This window comes from Rattus norvegicus, chromosome 6 (genome assembly GCF_021556685.1).
Source record: "Rattus norvegicus strain SHRSP/BbbUtx chromosome 6, alternate assembly SHRSP_T2T, whole genome shotgun sequence".
Classification (NCBI taxonomy): Eukaryota; Metazoa; Chordata; class Mammalia; order Rodentia; family Muridae; genus Rattus; species Rattus norvegicus.
This window is the reverse complement of record NC_141539.1, coordinates 51,591,691-51,611,955: the sequence shown is the minus strand read 5'-3', so window position 1 is coordinate 51,611,955 and position 20,265 is coordinate 51,591,691. Positions and strand designations below refer to the sequence as shown.

General features: G+C 43.5%; 1 protein-coding gene across 2 annotated transcripts in view; it reads left to right on the top strand.

The window, feature by feature from the left end:
• Positions 1-20,265, top strand: part of Trappc12 (trafficking protein particle complex subunit 12) — a 72,248-nt gene that overhangs the window by 19,889 nt on the left and 32,094 nt on the right. For both annotated transcript variants that reach the window (XM_087553184.1, NM_001398781.1), the window contains 1 exon segment: positions 19,749-19,862. In XM_087553184.1, the coding sequence (XP_087409310.1) occupies positions 19,749-19,862 (114 nt within the window).

The following is a 20,265-nucleotide window of genomic DNA, read 5'->3' as shown; positions in this document are numbered from 1 at the left end:
AAACAGATGAGCCCCAGGACCTCACTGGCCAGCCAGCAAAACCAAAAAAGCAAGGCTCTGGTACAGTGAGAGATGCTGTTTCCAGGAATAAAGCAGAGAACAAAAAAGGAAGACGCTCACAACACAAAAAAGGAAGATGCTCAGGTGACAGCATCTGCTGTCACCTGAGTGTTTGATCTTAGCCATTCTGGCTGATGGGAAGTGGAGTCTCAGGGTTGTTTTGTTTTGTATTTCCCTGCTGAATAAGGATATTGAACATTTCTTTAGGTGATTCTCCGACATTTGATATTCCTCAGTTGAGAATTCTTTGTTTGGCTCTGTACCCCATTTTTAATAGGGTTATTTGGCTCTCCGGAGTCTAACTTCTTGAGTTCTTTGTATGTATTGGATATTAGCCCTCTGTTGGATGGAAGATTGGTAAAGATCTTTTCCCAATCTGTTGGTTGCCATTTTGTCCTATTGACAGTGTCCTTTGCCTTATAGAAACTTTGCAATTTTATGAGGTCCCATTTGTCGATTCTTGATCTTAGAGCATAGGCCAATGGTGTTCTGTTCAGGAAATTTCTCCCTGTGCCCATGTGTTTGAGACTCTTCCCCACTTTTTCTTGTAATAATTTGAGTGTATCTGGTTTTATGTGGAGGTCCTTGATCCACTTGGACTTGAGCTTTATACAAGGAGATAAGAATGGGTCAATTTGCATTCTTCTACATGATGACCTCCAGTTGAACCAGTACCATGTGTTAAAAATGCTGTCTTTTTAACCACTGGACGGTTTTCGCTCCTTTGTCAAAGATCAAGTGACCATAGGTGTGTGGGCTCATTCTGGGTCTTCAATTCTATTCCATTGATTTACCTGTCTGTCTTTGTACCAATACCATACAGTGATTTCCCCCCAGAAGTTCTTTTATTTTTGAGAAATAATATTTAGTGAACTAAAGTTTCACTATCCTGGGTTTTTTATTATTCCAAATGAATTTGCAAATTGCTCTTTCTAACTCAGTAAAGAATTGAGTTGGAATTTTAATGGGGATTGCATTGAATCTGTAGATTGCTTTCAGCAAGATCACCATTTTTACTATATTAATCCCTGCCACGAGCACGGGAGGTCTTTCCCTCTTCTGAGATCTTCTTCAACATCTTTCTTTAGAGACTTGAAGTTCTTGTCATACAGATCTTTCACTTGCTTTGTCAGGGTCACACCAAGTTATTTTATATTATTCATGACTATTGTGAATGATGTCGTTTCCCTAATTTCTTACTCAGCCTGTTTATCCTTTAAGTCGAGGAAGGCTACTGATTTGTTTGAGTTAATTTTGTATCCAGCCACTTTGCTGAAGTTGTTTATCAGCTGTATGAGTTCTGTGGTGGAATTTTTGGGGTCACTTAACTATACTATCATCATCTGCAAATAATGATATTTTGACTTCTTCCTTTCCAATTTATATTCCTTTGACCTCCTTTTGTTGTCTGATTACTCTGGCTAGGACTTTGAGTACTATATTGAATAAGTAGGGAGAGTGTGGGCAGCCTTGTCTAGTCCCTGATTTTAGTGGGATTACTTCAAGTTTCTCTCCATTTAGTTTGATGATGGCTACTGTTTTTTTTTTTTTTTTAAAGATTTATTTTATTTATATGAGTACACTGTAGCTGTCTTCAGACACACCAGAAGAGGGCATCAGAACCCATTACAGATGGTTGTGAGCCACCATGTGGTTGCTGGGAATTGAACTCAGGACCTGTGGAAGAGCAGTCAGCGCTCCTAACCACTGAGCCATCTCTCCAGCCCGGCTACTGTTTTCCTTATATTGCTTTTGCTATGTTTAGGTATGGGCCTTGAATTCCTGATCTTTCCGGGACTTTTATCATGAAGGAGTGTTGAATTTTGTCAAATGCTTTCTCAGTATTTAATGAAATGATCATGTGGTTTTTTTCTTTGAGTTTATTTATATAGTGGATTACATTGATGGATTTCTGTATTTTGAAACATCCCTGCATCCCTGGGATGAAGTCTACTTGATCATGATGGATGATCGTTTTGATGTGTTCTTGGATTCAGTTTGAGAGAATTTTATTGAGTATTTTGGCATCAATATTCATAAGGGAAATTGGTCTGAAGTTCTCTTTCTTTGTTGGGTCTTTGTGTGGTTTAGGTATAAGCATAACTGTGGATTTGTAGAATAAATTGGGCAGTGTTCCTTCTTTTTTTTTTTTTTTTTTGTTTTGTTTTGTGGAATAGTTTGGAGAGTATTGGTATTAGGTCATCTGTGAAGATCTGATAGAATTCTATACTGAACCCATTTCGTCCTGGGCTTTTTTCGCTTGGGAGACTTTTAATAACTGCTTCTATTTCTTTAGGGGTTATGGGACTGTATAGATGGTTTATCTGTTCCTGATTTAACTTCGGTACCTGGTATCTGTCTAGAAAATTGGCCATTTCCTCCAGATTTTCCAGTTTTGTTAAGTATAGGCTTTTGTAGTAGGATCTGATGATTTTTTGAATTTCCTCAGATTCCGTTGTTATGTCGCCCTTTTCATTTCTGATTTTGTTCATTTGGATACTGTCTCTGTGCCCACTGGTTACTCTGGCTAAGGGTTTATCTAGTTGATTTTTCTCAAAGAACCAGCTTCTGGTTTTGTTGATTCTTTGTTTCTACTTGGTTGATTTCAGCCCTGAGTTTGATTATTTCCTGCTGTCTACTCCTCTTGGATGTATTTGCTTCTTTTTGTTCTAGAGCTTTCAGGTGTACTGTCAGTCTGTTAGTGTATGCTTTCTCCAGTTTCTTTTTGGAGGCACTCAGAGCTATGAGTTTTCCTCTTAGCACAGCTTTCATTGTGTCCCATAAGTTGAGTATGTTGTGTCTTCATTTTCATTAAATTCTAAAATGTCTTTAATTTCTTTGTTTATTTCTTCCTTGACCAGGTTATCATTGAGTAGAACATTGTTCAGCTTCCATATATATGTGGGCTTTCTGTTGTTTTTGTTGGTTTTGAAGACTAGCCTTAGTCCATGGTGATCTGATAGAATGCATGGGATCGTGTCTACCTTCTTGTATGTGTTGAGGCTTGTTTTGTGGCCGTTATATGGTTAATTTTAGAGAAGGTACCGTGAGGTGCTGAGCAGAAGGTATGCTCTTTTGTTTTAGAATGAAATATTTTATAGATGTCTGTTAAATCCATTTCTTTCATAACTTTTGTTAGTTCCACTGTGTCTCTGTTTAGTTTCTGTTTCCATGATCTGTCTATTGATGAAAGTAGGGTGTTGAAGTCTCCCACTATTATTGTGTGAGGTGCAACGAGTGCTTTGTTTCTTTTATGAGTGTAGGTGCTCTTGCATTTGGAGCATTGATAGGATTGAGAGTTCATCTTGGTTCATTTTTCCTTTGACAAGTGTGAAATATGCTGCCTTATCTTTTTTGATGACTTTTGGTTGAAAGTCTATTTTAGGGGTTGGGCATTTAGCTCAGTGGTAGAGCGCTTGCCTAGGAAGCGCAAGGCCCTGGGTTCGGTCCCCAGCTCCGAAAAAAAAGAACCAAAAAAAAAAAAAAAAGTCTATTTTATTTGATATTAGAATGACTACTCCAGCTTGTTTCTTGGGACCTTTTGCTTGGAAAATTTTTTCCACCCTTTTACTCTGAGGAAATGTGTGTGTTTGTCACAGAGGTGCATTTCCTGTATGCAGCAAAATGCAAGGTCCTGTTTATGTATCCAGTCTGTTAGTCTGTGTCTTCTTATTGGGGAATTGAGTCCATTAATTAATTAATTAATTAATTAATTAATGTTGAGTGATGTCAGAGACCAATGATTGTTGTTTCCTATTATTTTTGTTCTTAGAGGTGGAATTATGTTTGTGTGGTTATCTTCTTTTGGGTTAATTGAAAGAAGATTACTTTCTTGCTTTTTCTAGGGTGTAGTTTCCCTCCTTGTGTTGGAGTTTTCCATCTATTATCCTTTGTAGGGCTGAATTTGTGGAAAGATAATTGTGTAAATTTGGTTTTGTCATGGAAATCTTGTTTTTTCCATCTATGTTAATTGAGAATTTTGCTGGATATAGTAGCCTGGCCTAGCATTTGTGTTCTCTTGGTGTCTATATAACATCTGTCCAGGATCTTCTGGCTTTCACAGTCTCTGGTGAGAAGTCTGGTGTAATTATGATAGGTCTGCCTTCATATGTTACTTGACCTTTTTCCCTTACTACTTTTAATGTTCTTTCTTTGTTCTTTGCGTTTGGTGTTTTGACTATTACCTGATAGGAGGAATTTCTGTCTTTTTTTTTTTCTTTTTTTGGTTCTTTTTTTCGGAGCTGGGGACCGAACCCAGGGCCTTGCACTTCCTAGGCAAGCGCTCTACCACTGAGCTAAATCCCCAACCCCAGGAATTTCTTTTCTGGTCCAATCTATTTGGAGTTCTGTAGGCTTCTTGTATGCTTATGGGCATCTCTTTCTTTAGGTTAGAGAAGTTTTCTTCTGTAAGTTTGTTGAATATATTTACTGACCCTTTAAGTTGAGAAGCTTTCTTCTCTTCTATACCTTTTATTCTTAGATTTGATCTTCTCATTGTGTCCTGGATTTCCTGGATGTTTGAGGTTAGGAACTTTTTGTGTTTTACATTATCTTTTCAGGTTGTGTCAATGTTTTCTATGGAATCTTCTGCCCCTGAGATTCTCTCTTCTATCTCTTGTATTCTGTTGGTGATGCTTATATCTATGACTCCTGATCTCTTTCCTAGGTTTTCTACCTCCTTGATTGTCTCCCTTTGTGATTTTTTTCTTGTTTCTATTTTCATTTTTAAATCCTGGATGGTTTTACTCAATTCCTTCACCTGTTTGATTGGTTTCCTGTAATTCTTTTAGGGATTTTTTTTTTGTTTGTTTGTTTTCTCTTTAAGGGCTTCAGCTTACCTGTGTTGTCCTGTATTTCTTTAAGAGAGTTATTTATGTTCTTCTTAAAGACCTCTAATATCATTATGAGATATGATTTTAAATCAGAATCTTGCTTTTCTGGTATGTTGGGGTACCCAGAACTTGCTGTGGTAGGAGAACTGGGTTCCGATGATGCAAAGTTGCCTTAGTTTCTGTTGCTTAGGTTCTTGCACTTGCCTCTCACGATCTGGTTATCTCTGCTGTTAGCTGGTCTTGCTGTCTCTGACAGTGGTTTGACCCTCCTATAAGCCTGTGTGTCAACACTCCTGGGAGACCAGCTCTCTCCCATTGGGACTTGGGTACTGAGAGCTATGGCATATGGTCAGCTCCAAGCACAGATGGAAACCAAAAGGATCCTATCCCAAACTGCTCCTAGGTGCCTGTGTCTTGAGGGCTTCAGGCTGGTCCCTCAGAGCAGAAGTGGTAGTCTTACCTGTGCTCTCAGGAATGTCAGCACTCCTGGGAGTCCAGCTCTCTCCCAGCAGGATCTGGGTACAAAGAGCGCTGGCACAGGGTCAGTTCTGGGCACAGATGGAAATTGGAAGGGGACATTTACTATTTTTAATCATTTATGGATCACTTCATATCTGTAAATTCCTTACAAATAATTTTATTGCACATTTAAGTATTTTACTTGTGGTAGATATCTATACAGAGTAGTTATAAAATAGCCTTTACTGTATAAGAATTGTTTCTAAAATATGTGCACAGATTTTTCTCATTACGTATTTTTGCCTACATACAAATTCTAATTGACTTTCTAATGTGTTAAACAGATACCAACATACAATGTGGTATCATAAAACTTAACATTAGGAGATTCAGTATCTATTACAGTCATCCCTTGGTATCCAAGGAGATGGTTTTCAGGAACCCCAGGGGGGGTACCAAAAGCTGTAGGTTTTCAGATCCTTTGTTTACCATCATGGGGTCTTTCTTTCTTACACAACCTCCAATGTAGTTGTCCTCACTGCATTCTAACTCCAGTGCCCTCAACTGTGTGTGTGCAGCTGTAGGCTGCATTGGAGGAAGTCTGGCATGAAAACAGCCTACATGTGGTTTTCTAACAGTGTCCATTGGTTAGATTTGCGCCTGCTGATAGCAAGGGTACAGAGAGCTCCTGGGTCTAAATCCTTAAACTTTTCAACACACTCCCACACCTGACCTCAGCTTGCTGCCTGTGGATCCTGCCATGGCCACCATGTGGCAGCTGGAAGGAGTGGTGTGACTGCTGAAGAGTCAGGCAGGCTGTGTGGCCACAGGAAGCAAATGGGAGAGCTCATTAGTCACCTGCAGCTCCTGTGTGCTCTGGTTCTGAAGGACTGATTGAAAGGCCATCACTGGGTAGGGTGTGGTTGGAGCCACCACTGCAGTGGGAGGAGAGTAATGGACATGCCCATTTCTAGAGGGCCAGAAAAGGGGAGCTGTCCCAGAGAGGGTGCAGGGAGGCTTTCATTCCCAATGTGCCTGAGCTTGCAAATGGGTGTTTGTATTAGTGTAGATCTGGATACGTACAAGGCCTCCTCCATATTACACACACACACACACACACACACACACACACACACACACACACACATGAAGGTAATTCTAGGTGTATTTACAAAAATGCTACTCAAATTTCACATAATACTTCTCTATAGTTTTATATATAAGGTATGTTTTCCTTACATTAGAGAGTCCCTTTTTTAGCAGCCATATTTACTGACCCAAGTGTGGCCCTACTTAGTCTAACCCTTGAAGTAGCTACATGTGAAATGTTAATGCTAAGAAAACTGGGCGGCATTGAAAGAACATATTTGGAGGCTGCTTGTTGACCCCACCCAGTTGTCCCTGTGCTGGGTAATGGTGGAGCTTTCACTGGAACTCAATGACATTGCCACCACACCTCCACCCTTCAGTTTTCCTGTTATTCTGCTCTCCTTCCCTGGTGCAGAACCAGTGTGAAGCAGTCTGTGTCTCCACCAACAACTAGTTTGCTCAGCCTTCTCTCCCAGAGTATAGGAAAGGCGGTGGTGGCCTGCCTGAGTGATGACACAGTGGGTTGGCTCTCAAATGCACTTTCCATGGAGCTGCTCCTGCTTCTCTCTGCTTCCAGCAGCTGGCCACCACAGTCTTGCTTGGTTCTCCAGTAGTTACCACAATCCTTCCAGCCTGCGAGTGGTGGCCATGGTGGGGTCAGGTGAGCAGCAAGCTGAGCAGGCCAGGCATGGAAATGTGCTGAGCATTTCTCCCAGGAATGCCACCGTGGACTTTAAAGCCCTGGCATACATAGCAGCCAGTGGGAGGTCCTCATCACAGCACCCTTACAGAGGCAGAACATGAAGACCTGTCGGTGGCTCTGTTTCCTTTATCTCCCTGTCACTTCAGTACCTGCTTATTTGACCCCACTTCTGGCTTTTGAAACTTTTTCCTGATTTCTTAGGCAAACAAAGGCATCTGCTTTTTTCTTTATAATTTGTGTTTCTTTGTTAGTATAAGTAAACACTTTCGTCATTTTATTTTTTTTTTTTTGGTTTTAATTTTTATTCTTTTTTTTTTTTTATTAACTTGAGTATTTCTTATATACATTTCGAGTGTTATTCCCTTTCCCAGTATCCGGGCAAACATCCCCCTCCCCCCTCCCCTTCCTTATGGGTGTTCCCCTCCCAACCCTCCCCCCATTGCCGCCCTCCCCCCATAGACTAGTTCACTGGGGGTTCAGTCTTAGCAGGACCCAGGGCTTCCCCTTCCACTGGTGCTCTTACTAGGATATTCATTGCTACCTATGGGGTCAGAGTCCAGGGTCAGTCCATGTATAGTCTTTAGGTAGTGGCTTAGTCCCTGGAAGCTCTGGTTGCTTGGCATTGTTGTAATTTTGGGGTCTCGAGCCCCTTCAAGCTCTTCCAGTTCTTTCTCTGATTCCTTCAATAGGGGACCTATTCTCAGTTCAGTGGTTTGCTGCTGGCATTCGCCTCTGTATTTGCTGTATTCTGGCTGTTTCTCTCAGGAGCGATCTACATCCGGCTCCTGTCGGTCTGCACTTCTTTGCTTCATCCATCTTCTCTAATTGGGTGGCTGTATATGTATGGGCCACATGTGGGGCAGGCTCTGAATGGGTGTTCCTTCAGTCTCTGTTTTAATCTTTGCCTCTCCCTTCCCTGCCAAGGGTATTCTTTTTCCTCATTTAAAGAAGGAGTGAAGCATTCACATTTTGATCATCCGTCTTGAGTTTCGTTTGTTCTAGGGATCTAGGGTAATTCAAGCATTTGGGTTAATAGCCACTTATCAATGAGTGCATACCATGTATGTCTTTCTGTGATTGGGTTAGCTCACTCAGGATGATATTTTCCAGTTCCAACCATTTGCCTACGAATTTCATAAACTCGTTGTTTTTGATAGCTGAGTAATATTCCATTATGTAGATGTACCACATTTTCTGTATCCATTCCTCTGTTGAAGGGCATCTGGGTTCTTTCCAGCTTCTGGCTATTATAAATAAGGCTGCGATGAACATAGTGGAGCACGTGTCTCTTTTATATGTTGAGGCATCTTTTGGGTATATGCCCAAGAGAGGTATAGCTGGATCCTCAGGCAGTTCAATGTCCAATTTTCTGAGGAACCTCCAGACTGATTTCCAGAATGGTTTTACCAGTCTGCAATCCCACCAACAATGGAGGAGTGTTCCTCTTTCTCCACATCCTCGCCAGCATCTGCTGTCACCTGAGTTTTTGATCTTAGCCAATCGCACTGGTGTGAGGTGAAATCTCAGGGTTGTTTTGGTTTGCATTTCCCTTATGACTAAAGATGTTGAACATTTCTTTAGGTGTTTCTCAGCCATTCGGCATTCCTCAGCTGTGAATTCTTTGTTTAGCTCTGAACCCCATTTTTTAATAGGGTTATTTGTTTCCCTGTGGTCTAACTTCTTGAGTTCTTTGTATATTTTAGATATAAGGCCTCTATCTGTTGTAGGATTGGTAAAGATCTTTTCCCAATCTGTTGGTTGCCGTTTTGTCCTAACCACAGTGTCCTTTGCCTTACAGAAGCTTTGCAGTTTTATGAGATCCCATTTGTCGATTCTTGATCTTAGAGCATAAGCCATTGGTGTTTTGTTCAGGAAATTTTTTCCAGTGCCCATGTGTTCCAGTTGCTTCCCTAGTTTTTCTTCTATTAGCTTGAGTGTGTCTGGTTTGATGTGGAGGTCCTTGATCCACTTGGACTTAAGCTTTGTACAGGGTGATAAGCATGGATCGATCTGCATTCTTCTACATGTTGCCCTCCAGTTGAACCAGCACCATTTGCTGAAAATGCTATCTTTTTTCCATTGGATGGTTTTGGCTCCTTTGTCAAAAATCAAGTCCATAGGTGTGTGGGTTCATTTCTGGGTCTTCAATTCTATTCCATTGGTCTATCTGTCTGTCCCTGTACCAATACCATGCAGTTTTTATCACTATTGCTCTGTAATACTGCTTGAGTTCAGGGATAGTGATTCCCCCTGAAGTCCTTTTATTGTTGAGGATAGCTTTAGCTATCCTGGGTTTTTTGTTATTCCAGATGAATTTGCAAATTGTTCTGTCTAACTCTTTGAAGAATTGGATTGGTATTTTGATGGGGATTGCATTGAATCTGTAGATTGCTTTTGGTAAAATGGCCATTTTTACTATATTAATCCTGCCAATCCATGAGCATGGGAGATCTTTCCATCTTCTGAGGTCTTCTTCAATTTCTTTCCTCAGTGTCTTGAAGTTCTTATTGTACAGATCTTTTACTTGCTTGGTTAAAGTCACACCGAGGTACTTTATATTATTTGGGTCTATTATGAAGGGTGTCGTTTCCCTAATTTCTTTCTCGGCTTGTTTCTCTTTTGTATAGAGGAAGGCAACTGATTTATTTGAGTTAATTTTATACCCAGCCACTTTGCTGAAGTTGTTTATCAGCTTTAGTAGTTCTCTGGTGGAACTTTTGGGATCACTTAAATATACTATCATGTCATGTGCAAATAGTGATATTTTGACCTCTTCTTTTCCGATCTGTATCCCTTTGATCTCCTTTTGTTGTCTGATTGCTCTGGCTAGAACTTCAAGAACTATATTGAATAAGTAGGGAGAGAGTGGGCAGCCTTGTCTAGTCCCTGATTTTAGTGGGATTGCTTCAAGTTTCTCTCCATTTAGTTTAATGTTAGCAACTGGTTTGCTGTATATGGCTTTTACTATGTTTAGGTATGGGCCTTGAATTCCTATTCTTTCCAGGACTTTTATCATGAAGGGGTGTTGAATTTTGTCAAATGCTTTCTCAGCATCTAATGAAATGATCATGTGGTTCTGTTCTTTCAGTTTGTTTATATAATGGATCACGTTGATGGTTTTCCGTATATTAAACCATCCCTGCATGCCTGGGATGAAGCCTACTTGATCATGGTGGATGATTGTTTTGATGTGCTCTTGAATTAGGTTTGCCAGAATTTTATTGAGTATTTTTGCGTCGATATTCATAAGGGAAATTGGTCTGAAGTTCTCTTTCTTTGTTGTGTCTTTGTGTGGTTTAGGTATAAGAGTAATTGTGGCTTCGTAGAAGGAATTCGGTAGTGCTCCATCTGTTTCAATTTTGTGGAATAGTTTGGATAATATTGGTATGAGGTCTTCTATGAAGGTTTGATAGAATTCTGCACTAAACCCGTCTGGACCTGGGCTCTTTTTGGTTGGGAGACCTTTAATGACTGCTTCTATTTCCTTAGGAGTTATGGGGTTGTTTAACTGGTTTATCTGTTCCTGATTTAACTTCGATACCTGGTATCTGTCTAGGAAATTGTCCATTTCCTGAAGATTTTCAAATTTTGTTGAATATAGGTTTTTGCTTTTTTTTTTTTTTTTTTTTTTTTGGAGCTGAGGACCGAACCCAGGGCCTTGCACTTGCTAGGCAAGCGCTCTACCACTGAGCTAAATCCCCAACCCCCCAGAATATAGGTTTTTATAGTAAGATCTGATGATTTTTTGAATTTCCTCCGAATCTGTAGTTATGTCTCCCTTTTCATTTCTGATTTTGTTAATTTGGACACACTCTCTGTGTCCTCTCGTTAGTCTGGCTAAGGGTTTATCTATCTTGTTGATTTTCTCAAAGAACCAACTTTTGGTTCTGTTGATTCTTTCTATGGTCCTTTTTGTTTCTACTTGGTTGATTTCAGCTCTGAGTTTGATTATTTCCTGCCTTCTACTCCTCCTTGGTGTATTTGCTTCTTTTTGTTCTAGAGCTTTTAGGTGTGCTGTTAAGCTGCTGACATATGCTCTTTCCTGTTTCTTTCTGCAGGCACTCAGCGCTATGAGTTTTCCTCTTAGCACAGCTTTCATTGTGTCCCATAAGTTTGAGTATGTTGTATCTTCATTTTCATTAAATTCTAAAAAGTTTTTAATTTCTTTCTTTATTTCTTCCTTGACCAGGTTATCATTGAGTAGAGCATTGTTCAATTTCCACGTATATGTGGGCATTCTTCCCTTATTGTTATTGAAGACCAGTTTTAGGCCGTGGTGGTCCGATAGCACGCATGGGATTATTTCTATCTTTCTGTACCTGTTGAGGCCCGTTTTTTGACCAATTATATGGTCAATTTTGGAGAAAGTACCATGAGGAGCTGAGAAGAAGGTATATCCTTTTGCTTTAGGATAGAATGTTCTATAAATATCCGTTAAGTCCATTTGGCTCATGACTTCTCTTAGTCTGTCGACATCACTGTTTAATTTCTGTTTCCATGATCTGTCCATTGATGAGAGTGGGGTGTTGAAATCTCCCACTATTATTGTGTGAGGTGCAATGTGTGTTTTGAGCTTTAGTAAGGTTTCTTTTACGTATGTAGGTGCCCTTGTATTTGGGGCATAGATATTTAGGATTGAGAGTTCATCTTGGTTGATTTTTCCTTTGATGAATATGAAGTGTCCTTCCTTATCTTTTTTGATGACTTTTAATTGAAAATTGATTTTATTTGATATTAGAATGGCTACTCCAGCTTGCTTCTTCTGACCATTTGCTTGGAAAGTTGTTTTCCAGCCTTTCACTCTGAGGTAGTGTCTGTCTTTGTCTCTGAGGTGTGTTTCCTGTAGGCAGCAGAATGCAGGGTCCTCGTTGCGTATCCAGTTTGTTAATCTATGTCTTTTTATTGGGGAGTTGAGGCCATTGATATTGAGAGATATTAAGGAATAGTGATTATTGCTTCCCATTATATTCATATTTGGATGTGAGGTTATGTTTGTGTGCTTTCATTCTCTTTGTTTTGTTGCCAAGACGATTAGTTTCTTGCTTCTTCTAGGGTATAGCTTGCCTCCTTATGTTGGGCTTTACCATTTATTATCCTTTGTAGTGCTGGATTTGTAGAAATATATTGTGTAAATTTGGTTTTGTCATGGAATATCTTGGTTTCTCCATCAATGTTAATTGAGAGTTTTGCTGGATACAGTAACCTGGGCTGGCATTTGTGTTCTCTTAGGGTCTGTATAACATCAGTCCAGGATCTTCTGGCCTTCATAGTTTCTGGCAAGAAGTCTGGTGTGATTCTGATAGGTCTCCCTTTATATTTTACTTGACCTTTTTCCCTTACTGCTTTTAATATTCTTTCTTTATTTTGTGCGTTTGGTGTTTTGACAATTATGTGACGGGAGGTGTTTCTTTTCTGGTCCAATCTATTTGGAGTTCTGTAGGCTTCTTGTATGTCTATGGGTATCTCTTTTTTTAGGTTAGGGAAGTTTTCTTCTATGATTTTGTTGAAGATATTTACTGGTCCTTTGAGCTGGGAGTCTTCACTCTCTTCTATACCTATTATCCTTAGGTTTGATCTTCTCATTGAGTCCTGGATTTCCTGTATGTTTTGGACCAGTAGCTTTTTCCGGTTTACATTATCTTTGACAGTTGAGTCAATGATTTCTATGGAATCTTCTGCTCCTGAGATTCTCTCTTCCATCTCTTGTATTCTGTTGGTGAAGCTTGTATCTACAGCTCCTTGTCTCTTCTTTTGGTTTTCTATATCCAGGGTTGTTTCCATGTGTTCTTTCTTGATTGCTTCTATTTCCATTTTTAATTCCTTCAACTGTTTGATTGTGTTTTCCTGGAATTCTTTCAGGGATTTTTGCGATTCCTCTCTGTAGGCTTCTACTTGTTTATTAAGGTTTTCCTGTGTTTCCCTAAGTGTGTTCATGTCTTTCTTGAAGTCCTCCAGCATCATGATCAAATATGATTTTGAAACTAGATCTTGCTTTTCTGGTGTGTTTGGATATTCCATGTTTGTTTTGGTGGGAGAATTGGGCTCCGATGATGGCATGTAGTCTTGGTTTCTGTTGCTTGGGTTCCTGCGCTTGCCTCTCGCCATCAGATTATCTCTAGTGTTACTTTGTTCTGCTATTTCTGACAGTGGCTAGACTGTCCTATAAGCCTGTGTGTCAGGAGTGCTGTAGACCTGTTTTCCTCTCTTTCAGTCAGTTACGGGGACAGAGTGTTCTGCTTTCGGGCATGTAGTTTTTCCTCTCTACAGGTCTTCAGCTGTTCCTGTGGGCCTGTGTCTTGAGTTCACCAGGCAGCTTTCTTGCAGCAGAAAATTTGGTCTTACCTGTGGTCCCGAGGCTCAGGTTCGCTCGTGGGGTGCTGCCCAGGGGCTCTCTGCAGCGGCAGCAACCAGGAAGACCTGTGCCGCCCCTTCCGGGAGCTTCAGTGCACCAGGGTTCCAGATGGTCTTTGGCTTTTTCCTCTGGCGTCCGAGATGTGTGTGCAGGGAGCAGTCTCTTCTGGTTTCCCAGGCTTGTCTGCCTCTCTGAAGGTTTAGCTCTCACTCCCACGGGATTTGGGTGCAGAGAACTGTTTATCCGGTCTGTTTCTTTCAGGTTCCGGCGGTGTCTCAGGCAGGTGTCCTGCCGCTCCTGGGCCCTCCCCCACGGGAGCCCAGAGGCCTTATACAGTTTCCTCTTGGGCCAGGGATGTGGGCAGGGGTGAGCAGTGTTGGAGGTCTCTTCCGCTCTGCGGCCTCAGGAGTGCCCACCTGACCAGGCGGTTGGGTCTCTCTCTCACCGGGTCTGGGAGCAGAGAGCTGCTGCGGGCCGGGATCCGCGGGTGTCGTCATTTTATTTTGCAATGAGTTTACTGTCTGCTCCCAATTCTTTGAATGTCTGTTTATCAGAAATGCTACGATAAATGCTACCTTTCTAGGCTGGGTGATGGGTCAGCTAATAAAGCACTTAACTGTGCAACTAGGTGGTCCTGAGTTTGATCACCAGAACGTGTGTTAAAACACCAGGCATACTTTTACACCTTTGTCATCACACACATGTAATCCTCACACTGGGGAAACAGGGCGATGGACCCTCAGGACTCACTGCTCAGCCAGTCCGGAGTACTTGGTTAGCGAGAGACCCTGTCTCAAGAAAACAGGATGGAGCACATCTGAGGAATGATAGCCAAGGTTGTCCTCTGACTTCCACAGCTTGTACCAACACACCAAACTCATTTCCACCTTAGCGCCATGTGAAGTGAAGTGCTAAGGAGTGAAACTGTTAGACACTGTTGGTCTTTGGTGGCCACTGACCATTGAGACCCAAGATTCTTTGATCCCCAAGAGCAGAGTCCCACTCTCTCAGTGCAGCCATGCTGAGCATGTGCACGAGGCAATGAAGAGCAGGAGGTTTACCAAGGGCTGGAAGGCGAGCCCGCACCCCAGCTCTGTCGGCTCGATTAGAGGAAGATGCTACAGGTGAGTCAGCACTAGAGCAGGCTGGGAGGGGTTAGAGACCAGGACAGACAGTGGCCGTTCTCAGAGGTGGCCAGTAGGAGTCAGGTGACACTCTTTTGAATAATTGATATAATTATGTGTCCCCTAAGGGTTGCATTAGCCCTGGGCAGCTCACTGCTGATGCAGGTGTGTGCTTACAGAGGCAGATGAGGGAAAGGGCCCTACCCATCTGTGGGCTCCCAACAATTAAAGAATGACAAGAATAAGGAAAGTGTATGAGACACGTACTTAGTAAGTGCCTGATGTGTACAGAGGAGGGTACTGTGCGTCATTACCAAGTAAGCAATCACCGTTGCACCAGAACTGGTCCACAAGACACCCATAGCTGTCTTGTGGCACCCACATCCCCTGGGGCTGCCCCAGGCCACTCTGCAACAATTGTTAACTCCCATTCTCAGTTTCATGAGCAAATAAGTGGTCTGCGGCCTCTAACCTGCGTGTCCATCTCAAAACATTTTCAGTTTTTTTCACCCTTCTTCCATTTGTCACAATGAGAAGTTGAATCCTTGTCCTCAATGGAGAAAGATGTGGATGATTTTTTTATCCAGAAACAACTAAGCCTTACCCAGGTACACATTATCTTAGCACCACCACACCATTTTATATTGGAGTTTAGAATTTTATTGTTGTTATTTGTTTGTTCATGGTTGTTTCTGGTTTGTTCTGGTTTTTCAGTTAGGGTTTCTATCGCTGTGAAGAGAAACCATGATCACAGCAACTCTTCTAAAGGAAAACATTTAATTGGGGCGGGCTTACAGTTCAGAGGACAGTCCGTTGTTGTCATGGTGAGCATGGGAGCATGGTGGCAGATATAGTGCTGGAGAAGTAGCCGGGAGTTCTGCATCCAGATCAACAGGCAGCAGGAAGAGAGTCAGATACAGTGGGGCTGGCTTGAGTTTCTGAAACCTCAATGTCCACCCCTAATGACACACTTTTTCCAACAAGGCCACACCTACTCCAGCAAGGTCACACCCCCTAATGGTACCACTCTCTATTGGGCCTACAGGAGCCATTTTCTTTCAAACCCCCACACCTCATGCTCACTATGTAACCTCAAACTGTGTAAGGCTGCAGGCATAGGCCAGCTCACCCAGCTCCACACCCCTGCTTGGAATCTGGATGCACGGGCCAATTTGGGCCTACAGCTATTGCTGCACTCTGGTCAGCTCTGAGTCCCCACTGTCACCAGGCCGCCCAACACCCTGGTCATCCTCTGACTCCTACCCTGCCTCCCTGTTGCTTTGTAGCTTCCTGAGCTCAGTGTGTTCCCAAGCTCCACAGGTTTCCCGACCACAATGGCTGGGTTCACCATCCACTCTGGCTGCTTGCTATCTCGGGAGACTTCATGCACCATGGTCCCAGCAGCCTTCGGCGGTTTTTCCCATCTGAGGGACTGGTCTTGGAAATAATGCATGTGAGCAAGTGTGGATCTTCTCACTTCTTCCTGCACATGTGCACCCTTGATGCATATCCAACAGATTCTTGTGTTATCTAGAGTTAAGCTGAACCAAATGTCATGTTGTTGAATCATGCCCCTTCCCTTCTCCCTGTCTCTCCCTCATATTTCCCTGGATCCACATTCTGAACTAAAATTCATTGCACCCAACCCCCTAGTATGTCATCACTGGCCTGGTTCCCCACCCTTCTGTACAGTCCTGTGACACAAGCCCTCTTCCCCTCAGATTCCACAAGTTTTCATGAAAGGGATATTTTTGTTTTGTTGTTGTTGTGTTTTTCTCTCTTTTTTTGGTTTGGTTTGGGTTGGGTTAGGTTGGGTTTTTTTGTTTTTTTGAAACAGTATAGCCCTGGCTGTCCTGGAACTCACTCTGTGAACCAGAGTGGCCTCGAACTCAGATCCACCTGCCTCTGCCTCCTGAGTATTGAGATTAGAGGCATGCACTACCACCACCTGGCTGATGGTTGGATTTTTAATGTTTCACTCCTCACCTCTGCCATACTGCAGCTGTTTGGTAATCACTGTGAGTTGGTAATAAGGGAGAAGAAGCAGAAAGTGTAGACGTTCAGGTCTCTTTCGTCATCATTGCCTTAGCCCAATAAGATGCCTGTCTTATTCTCTGTGCCAGTCCAGGCAGGTCTGCCTTCGTGTCACAGCCACCCTGAAATAACAGCAGGATTTGCTATAGACAGCCACAGGGTGGATAGACAAGGCTTTGCAGCTATGCCGTATCTGTTGCAGCTACGAATCTCTCTAACAGCTAAGCACAATCCATGATTTCACTGTGACAACACTCAGAGAAGGCAGAGAAGCCTGGGAGCCTCTCCACACACCCCAGTCAAGTGCACACAGATTGGTGCCAGCCTTGGCTGTAAAGTTCTCCTCATTACCTCATTGCATCTACTCAGGCCTTATAATTGCACTCAAGAAGCCTTTAAGCCAACACTCTTTGAAGTTTGTAGATACTGCCGAGGTGTGGCCTCACCTGCCTCCCAGTCTGCCCCCCCTGTCTCACCCTGCCTCAGCCTCACCTTTGCAGCCCACCTTCAGGAGCCTTTGTGCCCTCACCCTCACTCACCCCATCCCCTTACTCCCACCATTCTCCACAGCTTTGCATGTATCTTCCTCTGGAGTCCCTACCTCTCCTGCTCACTAGGATGCTCTTACCTGCCTACGACACAGGTCTCTTCCTGAGGGAAGGCTGCCCAACTGCTTACATCAAGTGCCACTAGTAGGCAGGGCCAGTATGCCCAAGCAGGAGCATAGGAAGGGAGCACTGGGGTCTTCTCCAACACAGACCAGAGCTGGCTCCTGCTTGACAGCTCATTCCCCCTCTTACTCTCTCCTGTTTGTAATTCAGAGCAAGTATACATCGGCTCTTGTTGCATGGTGTGAGCATTGCTGAGTTTGGAGAGAGCATTTGGGTAAATTATTGTAACCAATCTAAAGATCTCTCTGAGCTATGAGTCAGAGCAGAAGTCCCACATAGAAACTGGTGATGGGGTTTAGACAGCACAGAGAAATACAGCACCAGGTTCATCCAAGCAGCAGACTGCTGCCTCTCAGACTGAAGGACTGTGTGTGACCTGCTCTGAGGAAAGCCATAGACTCCTCCCAGTGTCTAGAACTCCTGGCTGAACAGTGTCCTTCTCACCAGAAAGAGGCAAAGCTCCAGGGTGTTCTGATCCTCCAGCTAGCACTTGGAGTTTCCTAGATGTTTGGGCCAGAACAGTCTGTCACCTCTGCTGTCGAAAAAAGGAGGAATTGAAGCTGAGAAAGCTTAGTTGGTGTGCACACTGTCATCCAAAATGGAAGAAAAGGGCTCCCAGCGGGTGGGGCTGGCTGGAGTGCTGCCAGACACTTAGGGTATTTCCCTGTAAGCTGTTATCAACCATTACCTCTCAGCATCTTCATCAGAACAGCCGTGGCCACTTGAAGCAGCCTCTTAATATCAGGGAGGTGGTAGAGCACATAGACTGTTGAAGGTTTACTGAAAGGTGCGCCCCACCTGTGCAGCTGTGGAGAAGTTGTCATCCAGGGTGGGATGTTCTGATGGTGTGACTGCTTTGAGGTTCCCTGAGCCCACCGATGCTCTCTAAGGAAAACAGTAAACTCATGGGCTCCCCAGGTTGGACTTTGTCATGGTGACTATAAAGAGGGGTACTATGTCTGTCTCCCCATGGAAAGACTCCACAACAGCCTCTCAGTTAATACTTCATCCATGAGGCACACTCCATGGCCTCGGCTTGTAATTCATGCCAACCCTGAACCTGAGAGGTTAAATGCATGCTTTAGCCTTCACCAGTGAGGCCTCTGTCTCAGCCCCCTGCCTCAGCTACCTCGTGAAGCTGGAGCATGCACATCTACTAGGAATCCCAGTTGAAAACTGAGACCTACTGTGCGCACAGAAGCTTCCCATGAGCACAGCCTGATGTTCTGCTTCCTCACTGGTTTTGGGTACCAGAAGAGGATTAGGTACACAAGTTCATGCATAGAAAAAAATGTATGCTAGACTCAAATGTCTTTAAAAGCAGGTCATATCACTTCTCTACTTCGAATTCCTCAGAGACTTCCTATAGCCCGTTAGATTAGGCCCAGAAGGCCTTTCCATGCTCACTTGCCTGTCCCTGCTGGCCTGGCTCTTCTTCCTCAAGCAGCCCTTTCTGGTGGAACCCACACATGATTTCTGGTGCTTGCTGTGCCTAAAGGCTCCCTCCCTTTTCTTTCCCTGCCTGATCCCTAAGTGTCCTGTCCCTTCTCTCCTTGTCCTTCCTCTTCTCTGCATCACATCTGAGGTTCAGTCTGGCCACCCAGCTGTGCACACCCACCTCACCCACACACTAAACTTCTTGTTGGAGAGCCACTCACCATGCACATGATCATTCCATCCATCCCCGAAAGGCACTGAATGCCTGTCCTCCCTGTGAGGTCCTAGCAGTAAGGAGGTCACACACCACTTTGTCCATTGCAGCTGTTGCAGCCTGTTTGTTGACTGACTCAGGCGGCCTCAGACACAGTTTAGTTCCAGTTGTGTTGAGAAACTATGTTTGAGGATCTTTTAGTTCCTACAAAGGTTGAAGCACTGATGTCCTGCAGTTCTCCTTCATGATTCCTTTGTTACTGTACAGGAAGGAGCCCGAGCAAACGAGTCATTTGCCCTTGTTACCAGCCTTTGCATGCCTCAGGTTTTGACTGGATGTAGCATGAAGGAAATGTGCTGTGTGTCGGTGGGCAGTCCTGCCTTCGCCTAGTTCACTGACTCTTCATGTGCTGTTCCTACAGACACATTAGCACAACATTGAACTGATTATGCATTGACAGAAATCATAGTCTAGCCCTTTCTGCTACAGAGGAAGTCGGTCTTATTAGGTCTTATTAGGGGTTCGGGAGCTGTCCAGTAGGACCTCCCCATGTTGTAGGTATCATTCACTTCTAATGTTGGGGTCTGAATGTCCTGACACACCTGTTCCTTGAACTTTTACTGCCAAGTCACAGTGGCCATGTTGTCAAGTAACAACTAGCCTCTGTGCCAGCCAGTCAGATGCCCTCACCCTGTTAGCTAAGATCTGGATGGTGCTGCTCCCACAAAGCAAAGTGTGTGTGCAGCTAACAATGCCTGCTCCTATTCTTACAGAGCTGCAGGAACTGGAGGGCGGCAGTCGACCTGTGTGGACGCCTGCTCACAGCCCACGGACAAGGCTATGGCAAGAGTGGGCTGCCTACCAACCACACCACAGACTCCTTGCAGGTGAGCGCTCCTGTTGTGTTGTTACCTGGTTCATCACCGCTTGGGGACATATAGGGACTGTGGCCTTTTATGTAAGATGACTTGAACAAGGACTTCCACTGGTGCTTCCTTCCCAAATTAACCTTCTGTTTAGTCCTTCGTGAAAGACTTGAGAATCTGTCTCCAGCAAGCGTAGAGCTCACCTGTTCTAAAACGAGGCATATGGAAAGAGATGTGCATGAAGGCACCTCCTCTAATGAGGAACAGCCTTGGGAGTCCTTCAGGACTCACCCCTCCCTGTGGAGTTTTTAAGTTCAATTCTAATGTCCCCAGGAGTCCCAGAATGGTCCATGCCCCCAACACTCTCCACCACTGAGAAGCACTTCCAGAAGCCTATCTGTGGAGCAGCCTATGGTGGACTCCT